We start from the raw sequence: 27,705 nt of genomic DNA on the forward strand, positions 1-27,705 counted from the left end.
GGAAGGAAGGGGGTAATATAGATAAACCCAAATATTTTTGGACTTTTTATTCCCTGAATGTTATAAGAGGATGAAGACCCTGGCTAGATGTTTCCAGTGTCCACCCCTCAAGATTCTGCCCCCAAAATACTTAACATCACTCTGTCTTCTCTTTTTCTCTGTCTCCCTCCTTTTCTTTGAGAGGTGTTTATTTTCTCAAAGGATTTTCTTTCCCTTTTCTTTCTGTTTTGGGTACAGCACCTTGGACCCTGAAGGTGCCCAGTGGCTTAAAAAAGTAGAGTCATGTTTTATACAGGGAGCCTCACAAAATAGTTTTAAAGACATATGAATAATCATCACGAAAAATTCCTCACAGAAAGAGCTGAGAAGACTTTTTTTTAATGAAAGGGTTTTCAATATTTTTTTTACCTAAGAAGAGGTGGAGAATTAGGGGAAGCTAATGGCTGCCTGGTGTGCTCTGGTCCATGGGGTCACAAAGAGTCGTATACGACTAAATGACTATACAACAACAATGGCTGCGGCACCCATTGAAAACTCTATCTGATGTGTTTTCTCAACTAAGCGACAGTTCATGAGGTAATAATTTCCTACATGTAACGGCTAAAGAATAGGCCATTGAAAATAAATAGATGGCATTATAAAAACAGCCAGGCCAGTCAAAATATTGGTCAGAGGCACCCTCAACAGGAAGTGTATAATTTTAGGAATCGCAGCAGCAACAAAAATCAATGTATTCTCACCTCTAAATCCTCTCCAGCATTTCAGCCAGCAATGCACTCCTCTAGGCTTCTCCAGTCTGTCCACACCGCTGTATCTTCCATTTTTCCTTTTCCTACTGACACCCAACATTTCACGGCTAGTGAGTGTTGCTGAATTATCCCTGGGGTTTCTCCCAGAAGCAGGCTGGGACACCTCCATCTTGTTTCCCTATGACCCCATTTTGAATACAATCCAGTTGCTGATGATGATTCAATTTAAATCTTGCGCATCCTCCCAAAGGAGCCCACTGGCTCCCAGATTGGCACTCATTCCCTGAGTTTGTTATTAGAGGGAATGATAATCTTAATGGAGGTCAAGCACGTAGTTTATAAAGTTCAGTATTGTCAACCCTAATAGGTAATGGAAGGATACCTGGGAGCCCAGAGATTAGACACAGCAAAACAGATATGCACATAGGGATGGACTAATCTGTCAATATCACTTTCTCTTGGTTCCTCATTTATTTTCCACTTTTAAGTTCACATTTCTGTGATTTTTTTTTTATGCCATCATGAAAATTCATCAGCATTTTAAGTGCTCACGTCTCTTAACACTCACTTTTGTATGCAATTTCCCTCAACATAATGCATTTGTCACTAATGCATGCATTTTGATGCATGCTTCCCCCTGATGTATGCATTTTTGTGCACATTATTAGAATGATGCACCACAAAATTTGGCAAGTGAGAATTTCGATGGATGGCTGTGTTTCAGTTCTCGTTTTGTTTTGAAAAGGGAGGATTTGATAGATTCAGCCTTCAAGGTGAACTGAACCAAATTTCTCCCCATCCCCAAGAGCAGAGCATCACGTCTCGTGGGACAAACTACTGAGAGGGTTAAAGAGATGACAAGCATGTGGGACTAACTAGGGATCTGGATCACCCTTAAACATGTGCTGATGTATCAAGGAAGGCACATAGCTCACTGCTTTGGACGCAGAAGCTCCTGGGTTCAATCCTGTCCATCGACAAAGGATCAGGTGGCAAGTGATGTGGAAAACCTCTGCACAAGACCCTGGAGAGCTGCTGCCAGTCAGAGTTATGCCCTGGGCCTGTTGTTGTTCAACGTCTATTAAAATGGCTTGGATGAAGGAGTTGAGGGACTGCTCATCAAATTTGCAGATAACACCAAACTGGGAGAGATAGCTAATGCTGCAGAAGACAGAATAGGATTCAAGATGAACTGAACAGATTGACAAAGCAAACAAAATGAATTTCAACTGGGATAAATGTCAGGTTCCACACTTAGGCAGGAATAACCAGCTGCACAAATATAATATGGTAGACACCTAGCTTACCAGTATTATATGGGAAAAGGATCTAGAGGTCTTAGTAGGCCACAAGCTTAACATGAGCCAACAGTATGATGCAGCAGCAAAAAAGCTAATGCTACTCTACACCGCGTAAACAGAAATATAGTGTCCCAATCAAGGGAAGTAATAGTACCACACTATTCTGCCTTTTTCAGATCATACCTGGAGTGATCTGGAAGGTGTGCAGAGGAGGGTAACAAAGAGGATAAAGGGTCTGGAAACCAAGCTATATGAGGAACAGTTGAGGGAATTTGGTATGCTTAGCCTAGAAAAGAGACTGAGAGAAGATATGATAGCCATCTTCAAATATCTGAAGGGCTGTCACATAGAGGGTGGAGTAAGCTTGTTTTCCCCTGCTCTGGAGTGTAGGACCCAACTCCATGGCTTCAAGTTACAAGAAAGGAGAGTCCAAGTTTCAAGAAAGGAGATTCCATCAAGAAGAACTTTCTGACAATAAGAGCTGCTTTGCAGTGGGACAGACTCCCTTGGAAGGTGGTGGATTCTCTTTCATGGGAGGTTTTTAGGCAGAGGCTGGATGGTCATCTGTCATGGATGCTTTAGCTGAGATTCCTGCATAGCAGAGGGGTTGGACTAGATGACCCTCAGGACCCCTTCCAATTCGACAATTATATGAGTGTCGATAAGACTGGGCTAAGTGGACAAATAATTTGACCTGGTATAAGACAGCTTCCTATGTCCTTAGCTACAATTTTGTTTGCCTGTACACTGGGAAAAGTAACAAACCCTTTTTTTATTATACCCCTGGGATAGCAACTTTCAAAAATAAAATAAAATGGAGGTCATCAGCAAGAATTTCAGAAGATGACATTTCAATGAGTGTGCGTCATTTTGTAAGGGATTAGAAACTTGTTGTTTCTTTTCCCCATCTGCTGGCCTCCCTAGCTTCATTCCAAAGCCTTGCCTGTAGGCTGTGATTCACAAGGCATGCCAGGACTTGAGGGGAGCTGAAATTAACTGGAAATCTCCTGACCTGATTCTTGCTGCTCATGTAGATAAAAACTGGAACTTGGTTTTGAGCATTGCTTGCTCTGGTCTGAATATGAGGCTGGGATGAGGGAGGCTTGGTATGAAAACCTTTGGAAATGGGGACTCTGTCACCCTGCCAATGTGAAGGGAGTGTTAATGTCTTTTCGAGTCAAAGCCAAGAGCCCAAACACAGAAAAAATGGTTGACCCAATTTAAACCCAGCCAGGTGTAATGCTCTGAGAGTTACAAACTGGCTTTTTAAAAATAAAATAAAAAGAAGAGTTTGGATTTGATATCCCGCTTTATCACTACCCGAAGGAGTCTCAAAGCGGCTAACAATCTCCTTTCCCCTCCTCTCCCACAACAAACACTCTGTGAGGTGAGTGAGGCTGAGAGACTTCAGAGAAGTGTGACTCGCCCAAGGTCACCCAGCAGCTGCATGTGGAGGAGCAGGGAAGCGAACCTCGTTCACCAGATTACGAGTCCACTGCTCTTAACCACAACACCACATTGAGGGCAGCCTCTTTTTTACTGCTTTTTTAATTCCACCCCCCCCCCTTTAGCAGCTCAGGATGGTGTGTATGCCTCTCCCTCCAATTTATACTCACAACAACCCTGTGAGGTAGAACGGGCTGAGAGAGAGTGACCGTCCCAAGATTGTTCCGTTAGTATCATGTGTGAGTGGGGATTTAACTTGGTTCACAGTGGTTCTAAGTGAGGGGTGGCTAACCTTGCACTATCCAGATGTGACTGGATTACAACTTTTATCATCCCCGTCCATTGGTCAGGGTCACTGGGGCTGATGGGAACTGGAGTCCAACAACACCTGAAGGACCACAGGTTAGCCACACCTGCTGGCTTATATGGGATATATGCAAAGCTGAAGAGCCGTTTATGAGTCTCGCTTGCTTGCTAATCGCTATGCATTTATGCAGATTGCAAGTGCTGATGATGTAAAATCCAAAGGATACCTGGGTATTTTTTTAAAATTGCAACTTCTGCCCACCCGTCGTACCTCCATTTGAGGAAACTGTGTGGAAATGGTAGCCTCCCCTCCATCATGGAACTTGAAAAAGCAAAACAGCAAATGTCTCCTTGATGACTTGTCTTTATATCTAAGATCTGCGATAAGCCCGCGAGAGTCAGAAATGTGGCAACACCCCTTACTTTCTCTATTTTCAGCAGAGCATGCTCTAGCCTTTAGCAGTCAGAGGCAAAAGCCTCTCAGAATTTACTGCTTTCCAAAGTTAAGCCCAATATGTGAGATTCCAGCAGGATTATATGATTTTTTCCAGCTCTGTCTTTCTATTTGAATGTCAGAGCAGATGCTAAGACTGTGTGAGGTGTCATGTTACCAACTGTATTATCCTTAAAGCTCCTTGGATTCTGTTCTTTTTTCTTTCTCTTTCTTTCATTTTCTTGCGGAGGTTTTTCTTCTTCTTCTTCTTTTTTTTACAAAAACTTTCTGTCAAAGCTGCCAAGCCTTCAGGCTCACAGAGTTGAAGAAAGAGTGAGGGAAAAGTTTACAAAAATACCCTAAGTACAAAACAGGGTGGGGGAAAAAAGATTACTGAATAAAATTCTCTTTCACACAAACAAAGCATTGGACCAAACACTCTCTGTTAGCAAAAGAGAGTTTTACAAACAGAATCTGGAAGTGCTTCCAGGGAGCTAGATACATTTTTTATATTTATAAATATTTTTATTTCCAGTACTCTTTTTCTGAAGGTTATTTTTCTTCCTCCACCCACAAAAACCTGATAAAGCATGAGAAATATCTGACAACCACAGGTCTGGAAATAACAAAGAACTGTGGGCCCAGCCCTCATCTTGTGTCAAATCTCATCTGAGTGAGAAGGCTTTGATTTTTCCCCCTGCCTTTTAAAATTTATTTTCTTCCTCCTTGTTTCCTTTTGTGGGTTTAATGAAGCTTTTTAGAAGCACTGTCAGTGACTGGAACTGGGTGTTTCTAATTTAAACAAAGTGGTGTGCAGATGAAAACCTGTTCAAAGTACTTAGCCAGCCTTTGATACCTCCGTGCTCACTGGAGAAGGGGGCTTGGAGACTTCCCGTAGCTTTGAGAGAGGTTTGTGTTTTGTAACAAGTTTCCTCTCAGAGAACAAACAAGCCTTCCAAAGTATATGCATTGAATCCAGTTCTTTGTTATCCCTTATTGATGAAAGGACTGTTGCTATTAGGAGAGGTGCAAAAACACGACACGCAAATCTGGCTTCTCATAGGAAGATAAGAAGCTGCCAGTAGGGACCAGTGTAAAGAGAGACAGCCACCCTTCTGACACCCTGAATTTCTGCTGCTTACCTGAGCTGGGGCAAGGAAGGGAGGTGGCGAGTTCAGGACTGGTGCTTCTGCAGGACAGTACAGTGGTACCTCGGTACAGTGGTACAGAGTTGTTCCACCAGGCCTTTGGTCAGGGCCCAGCCTGACTCCCTCCTCTGGCAACCTGCACAGAATTTTGCTTAACGGTTGCCATTAATTTGATTTTAATTAATTTTTATAATGAAATGTTTTTAGAATGTTTGATTATTTGATTGTTTGATTATTTGATTGTTGTTAGCCGCCCTGAGCCTGGCTTCGGCTGGGGAGGGCGGGATATAAATAAAATTTATTATTATTATTATTATTATTATTATTATTATTATTATTATTACATACGCTTCAGGTTACATACGCTTCAGGTTACAGACTCTGCTAACCCAGAAATAGTACCTCGGGTTAAGAACTTTGCTTCAGGATGAGAACAGAAATTGTGCTCCGGCAGTGGCAGCAGGCAGCGCAGCGGCAGCGGCAGCAGGAGGCCCCATTAGCTAAAGTGGTGCTTCAGGTTAAGAACAGTTTCAGGTTAAGAACGGACCTCCAGAACTAATTAAATACTTAACCCGAGGTACCACTGTACTCAGAATGGTTTTGCTGGTGCCTCCATACAGCCCTAGAGCCCCACCCTGCCCAACCACCATCCAGGTAAGTTGTAGTGATGCTGGTGTCAGGAGAGTGGCTCCGTGGCTCTACCACACCACACATTGGCCCATCTGGCTCAGTACTGTCTACACTGACAGGCAGAAGCTCTCCAGGGGTTCGGGTAGGGTTATCTCCCAGCCCTACCTGGAGATGCCAGGGATTGAACTTGGGACCTTTTGCATGCAGAGCTCTGCCACTGAGCTATAGGCCTTCTGTCTATGTCCCTGAGTTGGCTCCCAATGCAGAAACTGTGATTTATGGATGGGGCTGAGTCCTGGCAGTTCTGAATTAGGCTGAATTAGAGGTGGGGTTTGTAAGACCAGATAACAGTGGAAAGAGAAGAATCTCTCTCACACACTGCAGTGGTGGTGTACCTGCCCCTCTTTTCTCCCAAGCTGACTGCTAGAAAATCTGGCTGGCTTCTTAGTTTTGCAAAATGTCTGCCACTGCTCTTGTTACCACAACCATAGAAAGCAGGACCCAGTGGCCTGGGTTCACAGATAAGGCTGAAGCATGGTTTGTTTAGTCACAGTGTGGCTTGTTTGAACACCAGAACTCAGGCCACCAGACAAACCATGGTCTGATTTCTGGAAAAGCAGAAAAAAACATGGTTTGTTGACTTACACTTGAAATGACAACATTCTCAAAATAAGTATAAAATCAGTAGTTTTAAAAGCATGACTGGTTTGTGAACATTCCTGTGGCACCTGGTTGTCCAGATGGAATGCTGAGTTGGAAAGACCCATTGCTCAGATTTGCATGGAGGTAAAGGGACTCTCTGTGTACTTGGCAAATTTCATCTACTGTTACAAGTGAGCTGGTGTGAAAGTCTAATGCTTGTGTCTGTCATAAATGGGACTTCTGCACTTGTGATAGGAGAGGTCTCTTGATCTTGGGCTTTAGCTTTTATTCCGCTGCAAAATGTTAAACACATAACTTATTCATTTGCCATAAAAGAAGCCAAGAACTTGACTTATTCTGAGTTTTAAACTTGTGATTTTCAAGATTTATTTTTTTTGGGGGGGGGGAGGGAATAAAAAATGTTGTTTTAGTCCACCCCAATGACCTAGTATTGTAAGTCTTTATTGGCACGTTGATCTTATCAGTGTTGTAACATTACGTGAGATCATTGTTGGAGAGCAAGATTGAAAGTTAAGAAAATTAAGAAATCAGAAACTAAAGAGTCAACCACTGGAGTTAATCAGACAGACTTAATCAGTAGGTTACTGGACATAGCTAGGTGTTGGGGAGTCTGTGATACAATAAAATAAGTGACTTTCAGAATGACTGTGATGGGGTCAGCTGCATGGATCCCAAACAAAAGTCAAGGGCCATTTGGGAATTGACACTTCAAAACTGTTATCAGGAGAGCAGCCTCACCTTGGGGGTGCAGGACACACAAAGCTTTGTTCCCTAACAGCTCACTGTCAATCCACAGGATCTGGTGCCTGAGGCAGTTGCCTCCCTTTGCCTAATGGTAGGGCCACCCCCCCTGGGGTTGACTTGCCACATTGCACAATAGAAGCACATCATAATTCATTATACAAGAGTCACATTCAGCCATAACTTTGACACTCATTCTCACCACTGTGGTTGGGTTTGGGCAGGGCTCTTGCAAATGAGTTGTGGGAGAAGATTTGGGTGAACACCCAGAACTTTCACTGAGGAATGACAAGAGGTTGCTTGAGTTTCCTCTTTCATCACCATATTGATTTGAGATCATCATTGCTTCATGGTGCACACAGATCAGATATATGTGTTTGGCATACTCAAACTCTGGCTTACTTTTCACCTTCCCATGCATGTCACATCCCAACTCACATGCGAGTGGCTAGCTTTATTCTTATTCTGTTATCCTACTAATGTCTACAGCCAGTTCCTGAGGGTGGGGAGGTTGACCATTTGCTGAAGTCTCAAGACTGAGAAAGAACCCATTGCCTGAATAGCACTTCCGTTCGCATTTTGCATTTCAGAGGGAAGTCACATACAGCTGTCAGGTAGGAGCCAGGAGGGCAAGGTAGGAATCAGAGCCAGGAATTTAGAACCAGAGAACAAGCCAAGAGCCAGGGAGGGCAATCATTGACTAAGCAATGGTCTGAATAGGAAGCCCTTTATACCTCTTTCTGTTGAAGAGAGTCAATGATCAAAGTCCAGATGAGCAGAGACCATTCAGGACTCGGGAACCTTTTTCTGCTTAAGCCAGACTTCCCCAATGTGCTGTCCTTCATATATTGTTGAACTATAACTCCAATCAACTCTGGCGTTTGGCCATACTGGCTGGGGCTAATGGCAGCTGTAGCTCAAAACATCTAGTGAACATCAGATTGGGAAAGGCTGGCTTAAACAGTTACAGCAGCCTGCAGCTCAGGTGGTTTCTTGGAAGAGTCAGCCAGGCCAGGATGAGAGCCAGATTTCCTTAGGACTTTGATGGATCCATGCAAACATGGCCCCCTGCACTGTACTGCTGCCCTATCAGTCTCCCCTCCAATGTTATTGCTGTTGTGCCAGGAGATGCCACTACCAATCCCTCATCTTCTCCTTCTGGACCTGGATTTGTCTCGCAGGCAGGCAGGCAGGCAGGCAGGCAGATAAGCTGCAGTGGTGCTTTATAAAGCAAGCCAGGCTCCAATGCACAACTGCTGCCCATCACCTTACTTTGCAATGCATGACATCAAAGTTGAAAACCCTGAATTTTGGGTAATCTAAGGTGATGGCTGTCTACCATGCATTGAAGCCAAATGCTGGATTAGCTCCCATTCCTGAATGCTGTAGCCCAGGCATAGGCAAACTCTGGCCCTCCAGATGTTTGGGACTACAATTCCCATCATCATAGACCACTGGTCCTATTAGCTAGGGATGATGGGAATTGTAGTCCCAAACATCTGGAGGGCCGGAGTTTGCCTACGCCTGCTGTAGCCAATTAGCAGTGCATCTGAATGAGGGGAGTGTTTTGTTCGGGCAGCAGTAGTGTGCAGTAGTACCAACTGAGGTCTTTTAATCCAAGGGCAGGGACAGCAGCAATGCTGAATAGGAGTCCTGGTAGGTGGGTGTCAGGGGTGGATATGGACCCTTCCGAGTTCCAGATCCACCACCAACCATTACAAGTCCTGAACCATGCCTAGAGCCATGGGGTTCCTGGTTCTAACCTGGCAGCTTCTGATATTGCACTCATGAAGCTCACAGCCAACACAGGAGATGCTTCTGCTTACATGCCTTGCATCTTCCAGGTTAAGAAAACCAATTGAAGGTGCCTTACCCAGGGTATTCCATCCCACCCTCGTCTTCTAAGAGCCAGCAGGGGAAGTGTCTATGCAAAAGTTACAAAAAGGTGGAATGCACTCATTGAATGGTAATGGGATCATTGAAGCACATGTGCTGGTGATGTGGTTGGCACTCACATTCCCAAGGTTTCTGCCTGACACACGCCTTTTGCACATGGAATTTGCCCCCCTCCCAACTGAAGTGGTACGTTCCCAAGAGCCACCTCATTTGCATGCTACCGTAGGTTTTGCATAAATGTCAAATAATGTAAACACGATAAAGAGTAACCTACACTCACTGGTCAGGATTGCCTCTTCTGGCTCAAACGGGCCGGACAAACGCTTTTCAAATGCTGCTTTTGCTCAGCCCAAGAACATGTTCAGCACAGAAACAAACACTAGGAGATTCTGAAGAGGGTGATCTTCAAAAGGGATCGCATTGTGCTCCGTGTATTGCATGTGAAGTGTGGATTGCCAAGAGCTGACCTGAAGGGGGCTCTAACATCCTCAAGAGCTGCACTACCGAGAGAAGTTCTGAAAGCACAGCATCTTCCATTGTGTGGCATTCTGACAAAAGGAAGCACACCTGTCTGTCTGCATTGCTCCCACTCTCGCTGCCATGCATCTGTTCAGAGCATAGTCTTCTTTGGTTCAGGAGATGGAAATTGATTCCCAATGCCACAGATTTTAGGTGGGGTGGGACAAAGCAGTGGTTGCGTGTTTGTGTGCAATGGTCACCAAATGAACCATCCTGACTATCTCATGCCTCAGCTGGGGCATCTATCTGATCAAGATGGATTGGTTTTGATCATCTAAATTAATTCAGCAGGATTTTTTAAATTTTTTTTGGGGGGGTGCAGCTCAAAAGTTGTCCTGTCTCCCTCCATTTTCTGAAGAGAGGGAGGAGGCAGTGATGGCCACTCGCTGAAATGCCTTTAAAAGGATTAGACAAATTCATAGAGGAGAAGGCTTTCATTGACTACTAGCCATGATCTCTAAGCTCTATCTCCATGTTCAGATGCAGTCATGCTTCTGAATGCCAGTTTCTGGAAACCTCAGAAAGGGAGAGTGGGTTCTTGTGCTCAGATCCTGCCTGCAGTTTTCCCACAGGCATCTGGTTGGTCACTGTGGGAACAGGGTGCTGGCCTTGATGGGCCACTGGCCTGATCCAGCAGGCTCTTCCCATGTTCTTAACAGCAATATCCTACACGGGGACATGTGGGATTCGGGTTACCTGGAGGGACCCCAAATTGAGGTGTGTGGGGTTTTTTTTTTTTAAAAAGTACTCCCCCTACTTTAAGTGGGTCTGACTGGATGTACTACCTGTGCTCCTAAGTTGCGGAAATATAATAGGAAGAGAGGAAGCAAGTCAGAGGATTGTTTCATCTAGTTCAGTATTGTCTCCACACTGACTGGAAGCTGCTTTCCCAGGTTTTCGATAGAAGACATTCTGAGCTCTACCTGGAGATTCCAGGGATTGAACCTGGGACCTTCTGTGTGTCCATAAATGCTCTGCTGCTGAGCTGCCGCCTGTCCCCTCTGCCACTGAGCATGATGGGATGGTGATGCCTCTCAACTGCCCATCCATCATTTCATCAGCTCCCTTTGGCCTGATAATTTTTCTAGTCAAAACTGGCAAATTCATGCCTCTCTCTAATGATAAAAAGTTTAGTAAATAATGATGGATGTGGACTCTACTCCATCTCCCTTGTTTGCTTCGGTTTAATTCCTCAACTTCTTTCTAGCCATATCAGCTTTCAACATATAATGGGCATATACTAGTTTAACTGCTTTGCCCCCCCCCCCAAGAATCCTGGGAAATGTAGTTTGGTGATGGAACCAGGAATTAGTCCAAGAAGCTTAACCTCCTCCAAAGTTCTTTAGGAAAAAGGAATGACTGGTTAAAAAGTTGAAGCCTCTGTGGGCACACACTCTCCTTCTCCCTATTTGTCCCTTAGTTTTTCTGCCTTGCTACCTAGCTGTGGTGTCCCACTGATCAGGGCTGGTTTAAACCATTCATGCCATTCCAGTACGAAGGAAGGCTCCAGGTGCAAAATTGTTAGGGGAGCAAAATTTCAACACCGGTGCTGCCTCAGTACAGCTACGTGCTTCCGTCACTGGGCTTTGTTGAAAGTGGCTTCTTCATGCGAACCAGGAAGTGACCTCTCCAGACAATGGAACAACTCTTCTTTTCTTGTCTCTGTGGCTGTGATCTCCTGGGTGATGGGGACACTGTTAGGCTGTTGAATGTGCATGCGTACTCTGTCTGTTTCCCTGCCTCCCCACCCCTCCATGCAGCCCTGGGCACTGGCAACCCACGCTATGCCATTGGTGGGGAAACCTTAGCCCAGGGGCTGAAAGTGCCCCCCAAGTCCATTTATTTGGCCTTTGAGACTCTTCCATCTCTCACCAACCTTGTCCTGCACCCTCCCCAAGTGATTTTGCTCATCTGGATGTGTCCATGGACTATGACGATGTCTCTTGTTGGATGGAATGAGAGGAGCTGAGTTCCTGTGGAGAAACCCCTGAGTTTTATTTGCCTGGAACATAGTGCCCTCTACAAAGCTAAGTCACACCCACTTCCTCTGCCCATCTGGTCCTGCCCACCATGGATGTGCGACCCATGGATGCTTGCTTAGGAGTGAATGCGGCTTTCGGGTTCCCCATCCTGGTCTAGCCCAGTATTGTCTAATCTGGCTAGCAGCTGCTCTCCAGAGTCTCAAGCTACGCTTCCCCCACCACTTACTCCAGGGGTCAACAACCTAAGGCCCATGGGCCGGAAGAAGCCCACGGAGGTTGGTTGACCGGCCCATGAGCCACCCCAGAAACCAAATTGCCCGCTCGCATGCTGCACTAAACTGGCGCGGCGCGGCACGGGGACTCGCTTCCATGGCACTGGAAATCGTGTCTGTGCAGATGCAGTCACCTGAAAATTGCAACTGCGCATGCACAGATGCCGGAAATTGCATCTACACACGTGCAGACGCAGAAAATTGCAGGCGGGCGCGCTCGCACACATGCATGATCCAGCCCACAGAGGGATCTCCCCGGGACCGATCCAGCCCAGGCAAGATAAACCTTGCTGACCCCTGACTTACTCTATGCTCCTTTTTAGCAGGTCAGATCACTGGTCCATCTAGCACAGTCCTGTCTACACACTGACCGGCAGTAGTTTTCCAGGGTTTCAAACAGGGAGTTTCCCCAGCCCTGCTAACCTCTGACCTATCCATCATCTCTAGGACAGGAGTGAGAGGCCCGCTCTGAACACTTCAGCCTTTGTGGAGACATCAAAACATGTCCTTTGAGTCTAAGCCTCTTCTTGATTTACTCCTTTCTTCTCAATTTTTGTATTATGAAAAAATTGCTTCCTCCGGCCCTTTCATGAGCCCCTTTAATATATGAGAAAGCACACGTCTCCCACCCCTTTAATAAATCAGACTCTCTTTGGTGTACTCCATTACCTGCCTGGCTGCTCACATTTCTTCCTCCGCCCGCCCCCTTGCCATTATGGCTGTTTGGAATGCGTCAGGCGAGAGCATCCTCACGATCTCTCCCATAAATCTTTGGGGCAAAAGCGCAATCTTTGTGGATGGCAGTGGTTCCAAGGTCTGGGCTACCCTAAATTACCGGTGAAATTTTAATTTGCCATCACTCCAGCTGTGCCTCATTGTGCCGCAGAGATTGATGTTGACACAGCTCCCATCTCCCAGATCAGGAACGCGAGCAGATCAAAGGGATTATGGCTGATACAATGAGTTAGTAACTAAAGGTTTTTTTTTTAAAAAAAAACCTCTGGAATCCATCTTGACGACAAGCACCATAAAAGGTCAATTATCCATTCCCTTTCTCTCTCTTTGCCACTTTGAAATTGTCTTTCAAGCTCTGCCTAGCCCATACATCGACAGGGCTGCCAATCACTCAGTATTATACCGCTCAATTAAAACTCTGAACAGGTAACCAGCCAGGGAACTCCAATAAAGCCGGCCCTACCATTAGGCAGCATGAGATGGCTGCCTCAGGTGGCAGAAAATGGGAGGATGGAATGGGGTTGGTGAGTTATTGGAGGGGAGAGTATTGTGTGTGCCACATAGTCTGCCCAGAGGTCATATCCATGTTATATTTATAGCACATGGCTCAGGAAGTTAGTTTCTTAAGAGTGTTGGGAATTATAACTCTGGTTGGGGGGATAAACTACAGCTCCCAGGATTCTTTAGGAGAGATGTCTGGTCCTCTTTGATAGCCAGCAGCATTAGTCTTCTTTATCCAGCTCTCACTTTGCCTCAACCCTGGTGCAGACTGGATTAGCGGAGGGGTGAGAGCTCTGAGTACAGATGGTCATAAGTGCTTAAATTCATAGAATCAGAGCTGGAAGGGACCCTCAGGATCATCTAGTCCAACCCCAGCAATGCAGAACTATGCAGTTGTCCCATAAGGGGATCAAACCTACAGCCTTGGCATTATCAGGCACCAGCTTTGATCATGCTTGCTTGAGCCTCAGACTTCCACCAGATGCTACCTTGTCCCTCTCTTTCATGGACTCACCTTTGGGTCCACAACAGAGTAGCAGGTGATGTAGGGCTTCCTTGAAGATTCTCTGTGGTGTAATGGGTCAGTGTGTCTGGCTGTTAATCAGAAGGTTGGTGGTTTGAGCCCACCCTGGGATAGCTGTGGGTTGGACTACATGACCCTTGGGGTCCCTTCCAATTCTACAATTCTATAATTCTAGAAAGACTCCAGTGAACTTCATTCCAAGGAAACAAAACTGCGGGAAAGCATCCATCCCTGGAGTCTCTGACTGCTTGGAGGTTGGGGTGGCATGCAACAATACATGCATATTAAAATGAAATAACACTCAAAAAGGAATATTTTGCTGACTGCATAATTCACTTAAAACAAAAAGCCCCAGAAACTGTAAAAACATGAAGCGACAGGGATAGCAGAAACAGGCACGTAGCTTATCCTTCACAGAATGAGCTTCACTCTCCTTTTCCTGGGATGTTAGCTAGGATTTACCCCACTAATTTTTCTTTTTTAAAAAAGATATACCATCATATTTAGAATAATTGAAGTTGTCTTTTTTCTAAGTAACATGCAGGAGCATGTTACTTAGGAGTATTACTTAACATCCTAAAATACCCAACTTCAAAGCTTTATTAAGTTAGCTTCACATGTCTCCACCTTTTAGGAGATTGCACTATGTTCTGCCGCGGGCAACTTCCTAAAGTCCTATGACATTCTGTTCACTTTGGAGCACAGGTGGTACATACTCCCAAACGCCTGAAAGATCTGTTCCTTCCCTACAGACTCTCTTGGGTGTACCATCAGTCTCAGAAACATGGGGTGGCCAGGAGAGGGCCTTCTCTGTGGCAGCCCCCATGCTGTGGAACTCCCTCCCCTGGCACTTTCAGTATACAGCTTCTGGAAAATACTGAAGACCCACCTCTTTACCCTTTACAGAAGACCCTTTACAGAGGTGTATTTTTTTTAGGACCGACCTTATTTCTGTGATTGTCAGTTGTTTTAAACTGTTTCTAATACTGTGTTTTAATTGTTGTAATCTACCTTAGGACCTTAGGATGAAGAGTGGGTAAATGATGCTGATGCTGATGCTGCTGCTGCTGATGATGATTCCATCCATCAGACACTATATTGCTGCCCCAGGCAAAATATAGGAAGGTCCCCACCACAATTCTATGTGCAAATGTTAACTGGACAGGTAGCTAAACTGTATTCCACTTTGCTTGCCTCCACTGGACATGAGAGCATCAAAGGAGTGCAGGGCAGACTGGGCGGCATTCTAGCTTTTCCTGCCACAATTTCTACCCATCTGCAGCATTCTGCCTAATGGTAGGGCCGGCCCTATTCACTGCATTATACTCCATCTACCTGCGCCCAAGTTCTTTCACTACCTCCTTGGGGACAGAGTAACAGGTGGAGTAAGAAACCGGGTCCCTCTGGGCATTCTTTTGAAAGCCTGAAACTCTCCTAGATGGAGTTTTAAGCATTTGAGTGCAGTACTTCAAGGCTTGAAGGGACTCAGTTCTTTTTCAGAAAGAAAAGAACCTCATGTTTGCTCATTCCTAGATGGGGCATGAAAGATGTTTATGGCACATCCCAGAGCTGGCCCACCCTTGACGCAGGCTGAGGTAGCTTACTTCAGGTGGCGGAAGCCTACAAGGTGGCAGAGAAGCAGTGCCGGCGGCAGCACTGGTTTGCCTTGAGATCTTATGAGATCTCACCAAAATCTCATGCACTTCGTGAGATCTAGCTGGAACCCACTGGAACCTGCCACCATTCAGCCCAGGTGAAGGAGACCACTGCGGTAGCTGAGCAGCACTTTCCTGTTTTGCCTCAGGCGGCAAAATTGGATGTGCCATTCCATTACATATAATCACGTGTACTGGTTTCCAAACAAAATGGCTTGACCATCATGGTTTTCCACCCAAAGGCATAATGGGCATTGGTTTTCTCAAGCTGCAGAAAGTGCTTTGTTAAGAGATCACTGGCATAGTTCATTGGGTTTGATGGAGGGTGGCTGAGCTGGCTGTTAAACCAGTTCAGGTAGGCAATTGAGGCCTGCCCTTAGTGGAACAGTTCCTGGTTACTATGTACTTGCAAAGTCCAACAGCAGTATGAGACCACACATGATTTAAGGGTATGTTCTCAGACCCACGCTATCCCAATCTCATGACACAGCTAGTGTGGGATAATGGAGGGAGTGTAGGACTTCGTCCTGCTTTCAAATTTCTTTTATTTCCTGCTTCTCATGGGCTGACCTTGGGCAAGTGATTGCCTCTCAGCCTAACTTACTTCTCAGGATTGCACCATAAGGCAAAACTGAGATGGAAGATTTTCTTGCCTTATACCCTTAGGGCCTGGGTGTGAAACAAATTACAATATTTATCTTTTTTTAAAAAAGGGTCCACCCAAGAGATCTGATAAATTTGGCTGAGTTCTTCCCTTTCCATTAGATATTCAGCATGTGAAATGGTGTTATTTATCTGCATTGTAGATTTATTGCAGAGTGCACCAGGTTTTATTAATGAAAGCCGTGTGTTGACATAGGATTGTAAGAGTTTTTTCCCTCGATTTACTTTCTCAGTTTGGCAGAGAGAAAATAATTCGCCTTTTGTCACCTATCTGTTTTCTGGTTCATCTGAAAAACACAATGTTTGAATGATGTCCAGGTTAACTAAGCTGCATTAGTTGGATTGTGCAAATATGTCCAAAGCCCCTGTGGGAATTTCCAAAGACTGCTAAGCAGTAAGATGAAGAGAAGAGCATGCATGTTTTGGATTAATTGATTTGGAAATTAAAGGTTGTTCAATTCCAGCAACACCCATAACTAGAGGTGTGTGTGTATGAAATCTGGAGAATTAGATGAATATAATAATGAATAAAGATGTGTCTAACACTTTCAGATATGTTTAGAGGTAGTGCTCCTTTTCCAGTACCTTGTCAATTTAACCCTTCCCTTCCCAACTGTGGCCTCCTCCCCAAAAGGTGCCTTGTACTGCAATTAGGTTTGGACAAAAGGTTTTCTTTTGGGGTCAATGGGAGATTGCTATGTTTGTTTTGGGTCGGTGGGGTGAGAGGGGGATCGGGGCAAGGAAGGGATACCCCTGGCCATATTGGGAAGCCCCAATGACTGGCTTGTGGGTCACTTGTTCCCTACCTGCTATCCAGGAAAGAAAGGAATTCTTAGGGGAGTTTTTAATGTTTGATGTTTTATTGTGTTTTTAATATTTTGTTGGGAGCCACCCAGAGTGGCTGGGGAAACCCAGTCAGATGGGTGGGGTATAAATAAATCATCATCATCATCGTCACAGTATTCCCATCTCATTGATGTAAAATTGGGACCAACATAACAGTCACTTAGGTGCCTTGTAGTGTTCCTTTCTAGCGGTGCTGTGTTAGCACACACAGGATAAATAAAGGAAGGCTAGAAAAATTGGTTCATCTCTCAGGACCAAGTTATCTTTCTCTGGGTGGCTAAATTTCATAATGTGGAGACATGAATTAGCATGATAGTAATTTGATTTGTCATGATGACTAAATGGAGCCTCCACATTCAAGTGCAGTGTATCTCTGGATATAGTAGATGTCAGGGACAAATGTGCCTTACCTGCTTGTGATCTTGTGGCTAGTCACTGTTGGAAACTGGAGACTGGGCTAGGAGGACCTTTACTCCACAAAGCAGTTCTTAGTTTCTTACAAAGAGCAGCTATGTGAGCGCAGGGCTCTAGGTGTGTTGTGGGATGAACTACTGATGTGAAACTGACCCCGTGCCTGGTGCACACCACACAGAAAGACTGGATGCCGAGTGCACAGCAACTCCAAGATTTGCACTAGGGCAAACATGCCTATTTGTGGGTCTCATGCATTGAAATCCAGGTGTCCGTCATAGAATTGTAGAGTTGGATCCCAAGGATCATGTAGTATAGCTTCCTGCAATGCAGGAATCACAGCTGAATCGCCGGGCCACACATTATGATGGAGAAATAGGGGAAGGCGCAGAGAACCATCTTCCTTCCAGATTCCCTCTGTCACATTTTCATCTACCTGGACAAACCTGATCTTTGGACAGGCAAATTGTTCCTAGAATCATGCACCAGTCAAGGGACAGCCAGCCATGCAAACACATCTTTGCACAACTCTTAACCCTTTCTGCCTCTGCTCTCAAGGCTTGGAAGGGACAAAGTGGGCTGTGATTCAACAGTGCCTGAGCGAGCTGGTGGATTTCCGTCCTCCTTTCTGCTCTCACTGTCTTCCTCACCCTGCCTTGATCATGGCATCGTCAAAGGGCTAGACGCAGAGCGAATGAATCTGTGGTCATGTCTAAACAAAATTTCTGCCGAGGGCGTCCTCCTCTCTGTTGCAACATGGGCCACGTCATCCTGTAATTACATGGAAAACTGTTATTGTTGCAGTGACACACCCTGGGCTGGGCCCTGGGCTTCAAACACATCTGGATTTTGAAATCTGGCTCCTTGACACCCTCCACCCCCCACAGCAATCCACATTAATGTGATGGGGGGGAAGCATAATCCTAACCCCCTAAAAAAACCCAATTCATGAGGGTAGATAGGAATCTGCCCAAAGCTTTAAATCTAGATTTGTGTGTGTGTGTTCGTCTTGGGGATTGGGATTGCCTGACCCAACTAGTGAGATTATCTAGATGAGCTTGATTATCTGTGATAGCTACTCCTAATTGCCAGGAACCTGTAACTCATGGGAGTTGCAGTCCAGGGGCCAAGGGCAAAAGTGAGCATCATCTGTTGGCTTTGAAGCTGCTGCCTAGCAGAGTATGATTTCATTGGTGGCTTTCTTTCCTCTCCACAGACTGAGCTCTCTCTGCAGAAAGAGCAGCTGCAGCTGAAGATCATTGAGCTGGAAGATGAAGTGGACAAGTGGCAGAAAGAGAGGGACCGTATCAAGGTGAGAGCCACACAAAATCCTCCCGCATCCCTCTTCTTCCCAAAACTACTCCTCCCCTCATTGCTCTGCTCATTTCCTTCCTCCTGCTTTTTGCACTCTAACAGAGGCCATGTCCACACCATGCATTTAAAGCACTTTGATGCCGCTTTAAACAGTCATGGCTTCTCTCAAAGAATTCTGGGAGCTGTAGTTTTGTTAAGGTGTGCTGAGAGTTGCTAGGAGACTCCCTCAGAAAACTCCAATTCCCAAAGTTCCCTGTGAAGAGGGAACTAAGTGTCATTGGCCCGATCTTGTGGGATGCTCTCCAAATAGAGATTGAGCAGCGAGGTTCTGCTTCAGCTTTCAAATGCTTGCTAAAAACATTTCAAGTCCACCAGGCTTATGCAGGTGATGAAAACAGATGCTTTCCACAATAGCGAGATGATTTCTGATATTATTATTATTATTATTATTATTATTATTATTATTATTATTAAAAATAGACCATTGTAAACTATTCTCACACATTTTTATGAATGGTGGCATATCAATATTTTATAGCTAACTAAATAAAATCAGTGAGTCTACTCTGATTAGGACCAGCATTAGATACAGCTGGAGGCTTCCACCTTCTTCTGCCTTGCTCTTTTTTTCCTCCTCACTTCCATTTCCTCCACATATGGTTCTCCTAAGATGTCATTTTGCTTCCTCCGCTCATGTTCTCACCTCTTGCTCACTTTTCTTTTCGAGTATCTCTTCAGGGCCAGACCAACCGCATGGGCTAGAAGTGTGTGTGGGGGGGGAGAGAATAGGCCCATACATCTAACTTGGCAGAAGGCCTGGAACACACAAGCTCGTCTCACACTCCGGGGACTACCCAGCGCATTTATATTCTGTGCCTTGACTCCGCCAAAGTTGTCTGCTTATCTCGACTGCCAGAGCTCATCCCTGAATATCCGAGGGTGTTGCAAAAATAAAAAATCATGTCAAGCAATATATGCAAAGCCGGCTTTTTCTCTTTCCAAATCGCAGGAGAACGCCTGAGCATGGGAACTTCCATTATATGGATTCACTGTGCCCCATGTTAATGTAATCTTCATTCTTTTACTACTTATTACATTTTTAAAAAAATAAATAAATCCCTGACCCACCGCAAAGGAGCTCAGGGTGGCATGCCTGTTTATTTGTTGTGTATCCTCTACCCATTTTATCCTTTCAACAACCTTACGAGGCAGGACAGGCAGGGAAAGTTTGTCTGGACACTCAGTGAGCTTCATTGCTGAGTGGAGCGCTGAACCTAGTTCTGCATCAGTTCTAAGCCAGTCTTCCCCAACTTGGAACTTCAAGATGTTGCTACACCCACTAGTGCCCTAAATGATCTGAAGAGTACCAGGTTGGCAAAAGTCTGGCTTAAAAGTCTCCCCAGGGTTTCACAGGACTCCTGATTCACAGGGAAATGACCAGAATGTTTTGAGTGCAGGATTTAGCTGAGAATCTCTGTGTGGGTGGCAACGTTCTCAGCAGAAACCGCTAACATGGTTAGATCAGAGGAAACCTGGGAAGCTATCAATTGATGATGATGTCATCTTGAAGTGCTTTGTTATACCTCTACCCTGCAGGTTGTACTGTGCACAAAAGCACCCTTTCAGACTTCTCCTTGTTCAGCTACTCTTAACAATCTAGACCAGGGTGGGGAAGCTTTTCCAGTCTAAGGGCCACATTTCCTTCTGAGTAGGCTTCTGAGGGCCACGTGCCAATGGTGGGTGGAGCCAGAGGGAAAGTGGATGAAGCAATAAACATAAATTTGACTTTTTGTCAAGTTTCTAATCATACTCACATACCCCTCTCTGTCCTCCATCTGGACAAGCAACAGATATCATCAGAGGTGAAGGATGCATCCCGGACAGGGAAAAAACACTCAGGGTATGAAACAAAGCCAAAGAGGGCCAGTTGGAGAGACCTTGAGGGCCACATTTGCTCCTGCCCTGGCTTGAGGTTCCCCACCCCTGATTGGATGGTTTCTATATTGGATTCTGTACACAATATAAGTCACACCTGCAAGGATATACTTTGCATGAAGGTGTCTAGAAATGTCAGTGACATAACACTGAAATGACCAGCCTCCACCCTCCCATACGTTTCTAAAACATGCACTCAGGAAATTGAACTGGTGCAGCTTTTGCTGGGCATCCCACATCACACTCCCGGTGTGGGTCTGCAATGTTCAGAGCATCCTTGCACACAGAAAACTAGGGCATCAGGGAGAAGGGGTTTGGTTTTGCTCTCTACCGGTGATGGGCATTTCATTTTGTGACAAATGTCAGCTCCAGCCATGCAGAGAAAAAGCTTTGTGGTAGATGAGTCAGCGCATTTCTCTCCCCCTGTCTCTTCGTCTAGAACTTCACCACCAATGAGAAAGCCACGGTGGATCAGCATTTCAAAGAGCTGATCCGTGACCTGGAGAAGCAGCGGGATGAAGTGAAGGCCGGTTTGGATCACAGGGAGAAGGTTGCCGTGGAGAACATCAAGGAGATTGTGGAGGAGCTGGAAGAAAGGGCCAAACTCTTGCAAGAAGACAAGGAGACCAGGGAGCAGATAGGCCAGATCAGTGACTCAGTGCTCTTCCTGCAGGTATGCAAGGCTGTTTTCCCCCCCTTGCTGACTGTGGTGGCTGGTGCCTATTGGGGCTGGTAGGGCAGAAGGCAGGGAGGCCAACACTAGGTGGAGCTAGAGCCAATGAGCTAATTTTGTCTCCATCCTCCCTGCAGAGTTCCACAAGGGCAGCACTGAAACTAAGGAGGAGGAAACTGCCATAGACAGTGCCACCCTAGATTTATTGTTAGAAGCTGGGCTGGTGAGAGGGAGGGCAGACTGAGGTTGGTGGGGCAATACCCCATTTGCCCTCATGGGCCAGTCGCCGCTCCAATAAAGAGGTCAGATGGCAAAATACCCGCATGCTTTTAAGACTTCACTATATAGCACCTTTACACTATTGTCTGATTTGTCTATAGTGAGGTGGACAGCCTGTGGCCCTCTAGTTATTATTGGATTCTATCTCCTATCAGCCCAAGCCAGCATGGCCAATGATTGAAGATGATGGGAGTTGTAGTCAAGTAGCACCTGGGTGGATGAAGTTTTTCCACCTTGGCCTATAATTTATGCAAATATGTATACATCTCCAGACTCAGCACCTCCGCCCCCGCCCCAAAGTTAAATCATACACAAAGCAAACTAAACAGCTGTTCATAGATGTCAATTCGTCATTTATTCTGTCAGCACTGGTAAAAGGGAAGGAGAGTACTGAAATCCCAGTTCTCAGCAAAACACTGGGAATCCTCTTTGAACTGTAAGGAGTTCACCGGAGGCTGACCACATCCTTTCAAACGTTTCATCTTCATCCACTATCCTGAGCATCAGGGCTATTCACTTGCTGTGTCCTTCAGATGGGGCAACACAGTTTGATGGGTGGAGTATTATTATTATTATTCCTTCAACTCCCATCAGCCCCAGCTAGCATGGCAAACGAAGATCTAACTTGCAATCCAGTGACATTTGGAATGCATCTTACTGGCTACCTTTGATATGTTCACTGTCTTTTTATTTCTAATAGAGTTATGTTCAGTAGTGTAGTGGCAAATTCAGAAATGCAGGGTCTGCTCCTGCTGATCACAGCCATACGCCCTCAGAGGCACATGCCTTCCATAATGATTCAATAAGCTTATGATTATACAATTAGGGATGCATTGCCATAATCAATGCAGGTCTCCATGAGTTGCCATTCAGCTAGATCTACTGTTTTCTGTACATGTACATGGGCAAATGTTTAGGAGCACTCTGGTATCTTATTCGGCAGAGACTTAAGTTGCACTTTCCATGAAGTTCCATTGTACATAACAGACCCTTTGCATCGTTTTCTTGAAATGGATTCACCTTGTATTTTCAGTGTTCCTAAATCCCTAGTTTTGGAGTAGACAGTGGCTAGAAAGCTCCTCTTTCATGGAGATTGAGTAGCTCTAGGACGCTGGAGACAGGGACCCTGCTGCAGAAATAGTAATCAGTCTTTGACCCCCCTGCAACCCTGGTTATATTCTGTCTTTCTTCTATTGAACTCAAGGTGGCATATCTAGGATTTCTGAGTGGTCCATCAATATTTAGACCAATGACCAGACCTAGGCCTGCTTAGCTTCAGCTCAGCGGCTTTGTCCAGACCAAACCCTGATCCTCCTCTGTACGCCACTTCTGTTTATCGCTATTATTCCTGGCAGGAATTTGGAGCAATGATGAGGAGCTACACCATTCCACCATCCCTGCCAACATACAGCATCCTGCTGGAGGGAGAGAACATGAGCCCGTCTATGGGGATACTGAGAGATGACCTCCTGAACGTGTGCATGAGACATGTTGAGAAGATCTGCAAGGCAGACCTCAGCAGGAACTTCATTGAGAGGAACCACATGGAGAACGGTAAGGGGAACTTATTCCACTTGGCCTTTTAATTCAGTTTAGAAGCGGTTCAAGGTGCTGCCTCCCCTTGAGGAAGGCCCCTATCCTGTCTGTTTCTGAGATTACAGTGCCATCTCCTATACGCACCTTTATTGAGAACATTTCTTTGTATTCATTGGGCTTACTTCTGAGTAGACATGCACAAGATTGCACTGAGAAGTTATTCACTGTCTTTGGTCTTTTATCATTTGAAGTTAACTTGGAGCTCAAACTTGCAAAAACAATTGTAGAACTTTTCCTCTTTATTTGCCCAGAGCAAAGGCATCCTTCCTGTACACTTTTTTATTTTTCAAAAAGTCTTTATTATTTCACCCTTCAATACAAAGATTCCTCAACCAGCTCAAAATACAATATTTTTTAAAAACCACCAATAATATTATCCAAACCAAAACTAATGATAAAAGTTCTGCAGATGAAATGTAGGTGAGGCTGCATAAAAGCAGAGCTTAAACCACAGTTCTAAGAGGCCTGGGATTTTATTTTATTTTTTAAGTTATCTCACCTAGTGACAAATGGAATTTATTTATTTATCTATCTATCCAGTCATTCTTTCATTCTTATATCTCACCCTTCCTCCAATCTGGAGCTCAGGGTGGCAAACAACCAATAGAGAAGCAATTATGCAAAATAAGACATCATGTAAACCACAAAGTTGCAGCAGCAGCAATTCAACAGCAAATAACATCAGTAAAAGCTTCACCAGAAAATAGTTTGCCTCATTATACAAATGCCTGGCCGGTGTAAAAATATTTACAGCCTCCCTGTAAAAACAGCATTGCTTACCTTTACCCCTCCATCTTAAGACACAGGATGCCTTAAGTGAACAGCTGAGACTTTAAAGTGCAATACTTAATAAATCATGCATCAATTTAGCTAATCAGTAACGGTGGAGCAATAAAAATGCAACAAATACAGCAGAATAATCACATCCAATAAATGGAATGTAGTGATTTCACTTGGCTATTATGGCTAATAGCCACCAATAAATTTCACCTTCATGAGTTTGTCTAAGCCAAGAGTGGGGTACCTGGGGCCTTCCAGGTGTTGATGGACCCCAACTCCCATCAGCCCCAGTCAGCACGGCCAATAATCAGGGATGATGGGAATTGAAGTCCAAAAACATCTGGTTGGCCGCATGTAGGAATGAAAGAATCTACCAATTTCAGTTTCTCTCGTTTTCTTGTTTTCACCTGTCTTATGTTCGATTTGCCCCACTTCTACATCAGTTTGCATTTTTTTAAAAAAATCTACATGAACATTTTTTATATATTTTGTGCACACACATCCCAACACACACAGTCCTGCACATTCCTTTTGCCTAGTGTATACATTTCTGCAAGTTATCCCTCTAACATAACACATTTCGGTGCATTACTTCCATTAATATATATATTGTTGTGCACACTTTCCACTAACACATGCAGCTCTGGGTTGACGAAGTATATCTCATAATTCAGAGAAGTGCAATTTTGAAGGACAGCTGTGCTTAGGTTTTCGTGTTGGTTCAGGATCATGCGGATCAGCATTAAAGTGTAAACTGATACAAATCTTTTTCCCAACCCAACACTCAGTTTCCCTGGCACACCCCCCCCCCCAACACTACACCCCTGAGTGGTTAGAGTGTTGGACTAAAACCTGGGACAGCTGAGTTCAAATCCCCACTCAACCATGAAGCTTACTGTGTGACCTTGGACCAGTCACTGCTTCTGAGCTTGACCTACCTCACATGGCTATGTAGGACATGTTGAATTTTTCAACTTTCAAATTCCAAAAATGAGGTGTGCTAAAAAGTTGTGACATGACTTGGGAATTTGGAATATATTTTGCTTAAATTAATATTATTTAATTTTGCTTGCTAAGTAAAAAGTGTGGAGAATTGCATAGAAATCATTAAAAATGATTGCCAAGTACTTGTAGTTTTATTAATTATTTTTATTTAGCATTACCTGACAAAAATTTTAAAAAGGTAAAATTAAAATTATTTGGTTTTCAAAAACTAATTTATGTGCTTCTTCATCAAAGGTAGACTTGCCAAGCTAAATGTTGTCCAGTCACAAAAACAATAGATTTGAATTCCTCAAAACATTGCCCCAAAACATATTGTTAAGACCCCTCAATGATTCCACCCCCCCCCCAAAAAAAATCAGTTTCACCTACTAAAATGGCACTTCTCACATGTGGCAGAAATTAAGCAAGAAGTGGGAGAACAGTGTACACCCCCTTGAGGTTCTTAGAGCAGAAGGTGGGATATAAATTAATTAAATAAATAAATGGACGATGCGGTGACCATCAGTACATAGATCTTCAATTAAACATATAAATTAATATAAGCACCCAAGATTTCCAAATAGGTAACCACATGAAATTGACACCTGTATGAAATATGTTTGCAAGTAGCCAGGTCTGTGAGATCCTCAGACCATAGAGGGTGGGGATATATCCTCAAAGTATAATTCTCCTATCCAACACAAGGGCTGATAAGGGGCTCATGAAGCACAAAGTTGTTTTGCTCTGTAAATGACTTGCTTCCCTTTCAAAACCGAACTGACTGCCAATTCATTTCATCCAAAATTATCCTTTACAGCACAAAAGGGAAACCGTCCATTCAGATGTCAGTGTTAAAACATCCATGGCATTTTGTTTTGGCTGCAGTTACATTCTTTCCCTGCTGATGCTGTGAAACTGTGCTGTGCAACACAGTAGTTCTTAATCATTGCTTATAATTCATGTAATTTCTGGCCCCATGAAAACTGCTGACAGTTGCGAGATGTATTACCCACTTTTAAAAAAAAAACCCAACCCAATAATGTAGGGAATATAAGGCCTTAATCTGTTTCATGTCTCAGATACATATCTGTAAAATGGAGAGAATATTTCTCCACATCACGAGGAGTTGAGAAACCAAAAATATGAATTAACTCTTGGCAGCTCCCAGTCCTGAGAACCAGATAGATGCCTAGATAGATCATCACTGGGCCTCCAGACACAATCTACTTTGCCCAGGGCAGAGGGGCTGGCATTTATGTGAGAGTAATGACTCTCACCACCTTTCCGTTTGCGTTGGGAAGATGAGGAGTCAGAGAAAGGCTTCTATCGCAGGGAAAGGTCTTTGATGTGGCTCTTGATGAAGGTTGCTATGGAAACCCCAGATCTTTATCATTTCATTAAGATCTGTATCAAACATGCCTCTGTTTGTTCCTTGGCAAAGGGTCTTACAAATCTCTCTAGGCTTCAAACACATCTAACGTGCCAGAGACATGCTGAAACACTCTGGTGCAATAATAAGATACAAGGAAGCAGATCAAACATAGAACTGGGCTGAGTGCAGTCATGGGTACAATCTAATCTAGCTTCCTGAGCCAGCATTTTAAAATACCCCCAATTTAAAACTGAAGATCAAGAAGGGTGCTAGAAAGGGAAGGAGGCATATTTGGGCAGCATGTGTATCAGGAACAACAAACCTGTGGCTTTCTGGATACTGAGGGTCTCCAGCTTCCATCAAGGTCAATGAGCAGACTTGGGAGCTGTAGTCCAACAAGCAACTGCTGCATGGCCATGCATTAGTTTTCAGGACAGATCCCACACAAATCAGCAAAAGGCCAAAGGGGATCTTGAACCGTAAGGAAGTATTAAGCCTCTGGAATCAGTAGCAGAATAAAGGCCTGCACTGAAGGGACCTTTTGTAGTTGTGTAGGAAGGGAATTTCATAACTGTGGGGCCACCACTGACAAGGTCCTGTGCTTGTGAACTTAGTAGACTGTACTTGTGGGCCTCTGCAGCTGATTTTAAAATATGGGGTGCAGCTCATCTGAGTGAAGGTGGTCCTTGAGTTAAGCCAGCCCCCAAATGTTTAGGACTTTTAAGTAGGAACTAGGAACCTGTGGCCCTACAGATGTTGTGGAACTACAACTCCATGATCCCTGACAAGGGCTGAAGTCCAACAGCATCTGTAGGGCCACAGGTTCAACACCCCGGTGGACAACCCTAATGGGTTTATTTTATGCTCTGTCAAGAGGAAAGAGCAGCCTATGACCCCAGGGAGCTTGTTGTACCACCCACAATAACTTCATCCCAAATCCACAGGAGCCTCACCTTTCCTGTCTGTAAAATGGTGACAAGATTACTGGCCTGCCTTATAAGGCTGCTGCAGCCGTTGATGAGATAATGTGGTCAAAGCACTGGAATTTTTTTTTAACCCACCCCATAATTATATTATTAGTACCAGGGACAAACTAATATATGAGACATAAGTTCCATTTATGAATTTTCCATTGCCACTGTGGATAAGTATATCTATAGTGCTATTCATGTGCATGGATCTTTGCAACACATAGTAGTTGCACTTTTAGTTGACCCATTGAAATGGATGTACTTATGCTAATCATGTATTTTATTCTGTGAACCACCCTGAGATATTATGATGAATGGCAATATATAAATCTAATAAAGAAATAAATAAAATAAATCATTTCTATTAACTTCAGTGGGTCT

General features: G+C 44.5%; 1 protein-coding gene across 3 annotated transcripts in view; it reads left to right on the forward strand.

Moving 5' to 3' along the window:
• TRIM29 (tripartite motif containing 29) overlaps positions 1 to 27,705 on the forward strand; it is a 47,487-nt gene that overhangs the window by 2,209 nt on the left and 17,573 nt on the right. For all 3 annotated transcript variants that reach the window (XM_080983540.1, XM_080983541.1, XM_080983542.1), the window contains exons 2-4: positions 18,637 to 18,732; positions 21,109 to 21,342; positions 22,977 to 23,175. In XM_080983540.1, coding sequence (XP_080839666.1) covers positions 18,637 to 18,732; positions 21,109 to 21,342; positions 22,977 to 23,175 — 529 coding nt within the window. The remainder of the gene's footprint in view (positions 1 to 18,636; positions 18,733 to 21,108; positions 21,343 to 22,976; positions 23,176 to 27,705) is intronic.

This window comes from Podarcis pityusensis (assembly GCF_964106645.2).
Source record: "Podarcis pityusensis genome assembly, chromosome: 15".
Taxonomy (NCBI): Eukaryota; Metazoa; Chordata; class Lepidosauria; order Squamata; family Lacertidae; genus Podarcis; species Podarcis pityusensis.